Here is a 3,097-nt window from a genome sequence, read left to right as displayed (position 1 = left end):
AAAGAGGACGGTGGTGGTGGTCAATGTGCTTGAGGTGCTTTCACGTCAACTCCAAAACGATAGTTAGACCGCAGTAGCCCTAGCCATAACACTACAAGAAAATAAGTTTTTTTCCATGCTTTTAAAGTGTGCCGAAAAGTGCAAAAAAGTGTGCCGATAGCTCAAAAAGCTATCGGCACGCTTTTAAAAGGGTCACATTCGCAAGCATACCGATTGCTCTATCGCCACACTTTTGTGGATCTATCGGCACGCTTTCTTTTTTGCCATGCTTTCATCTCTTGCCATGGTTAAAAGTGTGGCCGTATGTATTAACCTATAGCTATGCTTTAAAAGCATACCAAAGTGTATATATCGCCACGCTTTTGGAAGCATGCCCAATGGGATTGTTTTGGGTACACTTTGAAAGCATGTCGATAGAGGAAGATATGGCTATGCTTTTCAAGCGTGCCGATAGAGAATGATATAGCTACGCTTTTTAAGCGTGCCGATAAAGGAAAATATGGCTACGCTTGATAAGCGTGGCTATTGATGATTACGAGAAGATATGGATACTCTTAAAAAGTGTGCCAATAGCCGAAAATATGACTATAAGTTAGATCAAAATACTTATAGCTATACTTGTTTATAAATCTTCTTAATTAAACATTGCAAAATTGATACATAATTTTAAATCATAGTTTGAATTACTAATTTAAGCAATGGAACAATTTTTATATAATTTTAAATTAACCAATCCAACATACATAAACTTTCATCACATTTGTCAACAAAAAAATAAAATTTATTATTTGAAAAATACAATATACACATCATCAAAGCCACAACAAAAGAAAAAGTCAAAATTTGTGATTTGAAGAACAAGAAAACTGTTCTTATGTGAATATCAAAACAGCTTTGGCTCATTAACACCTTTCACAAGATATAATATGGGTAACTCCACACCTTCCTCATCAGTGACCAAAACCACTGTTTCAGCTGCCTCCTTAGCTGAAGCTTGAACCTCCTAGAATATAAAATAAAAAAATCAGATTATGCATTGAATTAGTTGAAATACATCCACAATCAACAAGAACACTCATAATTCTTGAAAAATAGCATGTATGAAAGATATTCTTAATGCAAGCTTCCCTATAAGCATGTAAGAATCAGCTTTCTCTTAGTGCATAATAATACACAGAACCTTCTTAATATGCTAATCAATTCCAGTTCATACCTCAAATGCGATGCTCCAAATGCATTTGCAAAATACATGAAAAGTGTGTTTGGACTCAACTTTACAAAGACAATTTGACACAGGTTTTGTGAGCAAATATACCATTTGATGATATAGTTGAGGGAATGTGAGAAAAAACAATTTATTCTTAATGATTTTATCCCTCTCAGCAAAAAATAAAATTAAATAACTTAAAAAAGAATCTGATATTTAAAATGTCTCGATCTATTCTCTAAGAATGGATTGTGCCATTAACCACTTTCCACTGGCATTCTCAGCCATTAACCTCTTGTTGCTAATTTCACTCAATGCAAGAGCTCCTCATTTCTTTATATTTCATAGTCAAGTTTCTTCCATTTGCTTATAGTAAGCATTCAGCTATAAGCAACCTTGACGCCTCAGCTTTCCTTTTCCACCATGGGTTGAGAAACATTGTCTTCATATTGTGTTGAGTTCCCCATATCAGTTTAGCTTTCAAGAAAACAATTGCCTATCAGTGGATTTCATCATCCAATTTTTTGGGGGGAAAAAAGGAAGAAAATAAGTTCAGCTCAAAAATTTCATTAATAATAGTGTAATAAAAATTTCAAATCAGAGATTCAAGTAATTAACAGGACAAATTAGAAAAAAATACAAGGATCAACTCATTTAAGTACCTACTTGTTCAATGCCAAAGAGGCCGCATATTGCAATTCAAAGACTGTGCATTCTCACGTGTAGCAAAAGCAACAACTTGAATGCAGAAATTGTCTCTTTGCTCCTTCAGGATTTGAAAAATCTCAATGAGGTGGTATTCCATGTATGTAAGTAAAAATATGGGACATTAACGGCAAGCAAGAGTAGACCATACTTCTTCTTTCATCGACTTTGTCGCAAATGAAAAGTTCAGATTTAGATTCAGCTTGTGGTTAGACTTAGAAACCTGAGTTACACTAGTTGAATAGAAGGACAATTAGATCATATCTAAGAGCATTATAAAAGCAAACAATTCTGTTATGCTATGTTGAATAATGTATCAATAATTTTATCATGAGAATATTTTAAAAAAGAAACTTGCCATAACTATCCTTATATGATTGATTTTATATGCTATATTGCTTTTTGCAGCACACAAGCATTGGAATAGTTAATTGCATCTTGATATATCAACTTGAAAGGAAAGGACTAGAGAGTATATAATTTGGACGGCAGTTTTTAGATGTATATGTAAGCATGACAAATACCTGATTGTTATCATTGAGTGCTGCTACGTGCAAAATGGTGTTGCCAGCTAAATCCTTCCAATTCAAGATGGAGTGTTCTAAACAATAAGCACCTTTGCGGGTATTCCGCTTGAGCCAACCAAGCAGTTCTTGAAAGGCTTTTAAGTTTCTGTTATTCAGCAAAATATGCAGAAGTGTTTACGGTATTGAAGAAAACATCACAACTTATAACATTAAGCACTAAGCAGATAAAGAAAAAAATAAAAAATAAAAAACAATTTGCAAAACATTAAAATTATCACTAATAACCTGTTGATAACATCAAATGGCCATGGGGACACTCTAGTAATATTCCTGATGACAATAAAAATAGAAGATTTAACATTGAGCTGATCCATTTGGAATTTGAGAAAATGTTTTGCATTTGATCCTTATTAATTAAAATTATCTAACACTTCGTGCTTGGTATATATAACACTAGTTTTGTTAATAAAAACCATTTAGTAACATATGAATCAAGGACACAAATCCAATAGTAAAATAGGAATACTTGTAATTAAAATTTTCTCATTTCAATACCTATGAATGATGAAAAAACACCAAATGAGATAATCCTATGTTTTAGCCCTTTTCATTTTCTGCCATTGCCAAATCAAAATATTTCACGCAAGTTGAACTAATA

General features: G+C 32.9%; 1 protein-coding gene across 15 annotated transcripts in view; it reads right to left on the bottom strand.

Annotated features, from left to right (window-relative positions):
• The window catches only part of LOC107627358, a 4,118-nt gene continuing 1,761 nt past the window's right edge, over positions 741–3,097 (bottom strand). For 2 of the 15 annotated variants that reach the window (XR_002359522.1, XR_001617574.2), the window contains 3 exons: positions 2,437–2,584; positions 1,874–2,145; positions 965–1,684 (listed from right to left, as the gene is read on the bottom strand). Coding sequence is in view for 1 of the 15 variants with exons in the window: in XM_016330201.2 (XP_016185687.1) it covers positions 1,878–1,973; positions 2,437–2,584; positions 2,725–2,769 (289 nt within the window). In the remaining 14 variants the exon portion in view is untranslated. Of the gene's footprint in view, positions 1,704–1,868; positions 2,146–2,436; positions 2,585–2,724; positions 2,770–3,097 lie in introns of those variants that run through there. The other 13 variants (XR_002359525.1, XR_001617579.2, XR_001617580.2 and 10 more) reach the window with 13 other exon arrangements.

Source organism: Arachis ipaensis, chromosome B01, assembly GCF_000816755.2.
Source record: "Arachis ipaensis cultivar K30076 chromosome B01, Araip1.1, whole genome shotgun sequence".
NCBI classification, from domain to species: Eukaryota; Viridiplantae; Streptophyta; class Magnoliopsida; order Fabales; family Fabaceae; genus Arachis; species Arachis ipaensis.
The sequence above is the reverse complement of the archived record's forward strand: the minus strand, read 5'-3'. Positions and strand labels throughout refer to the sequence as shown.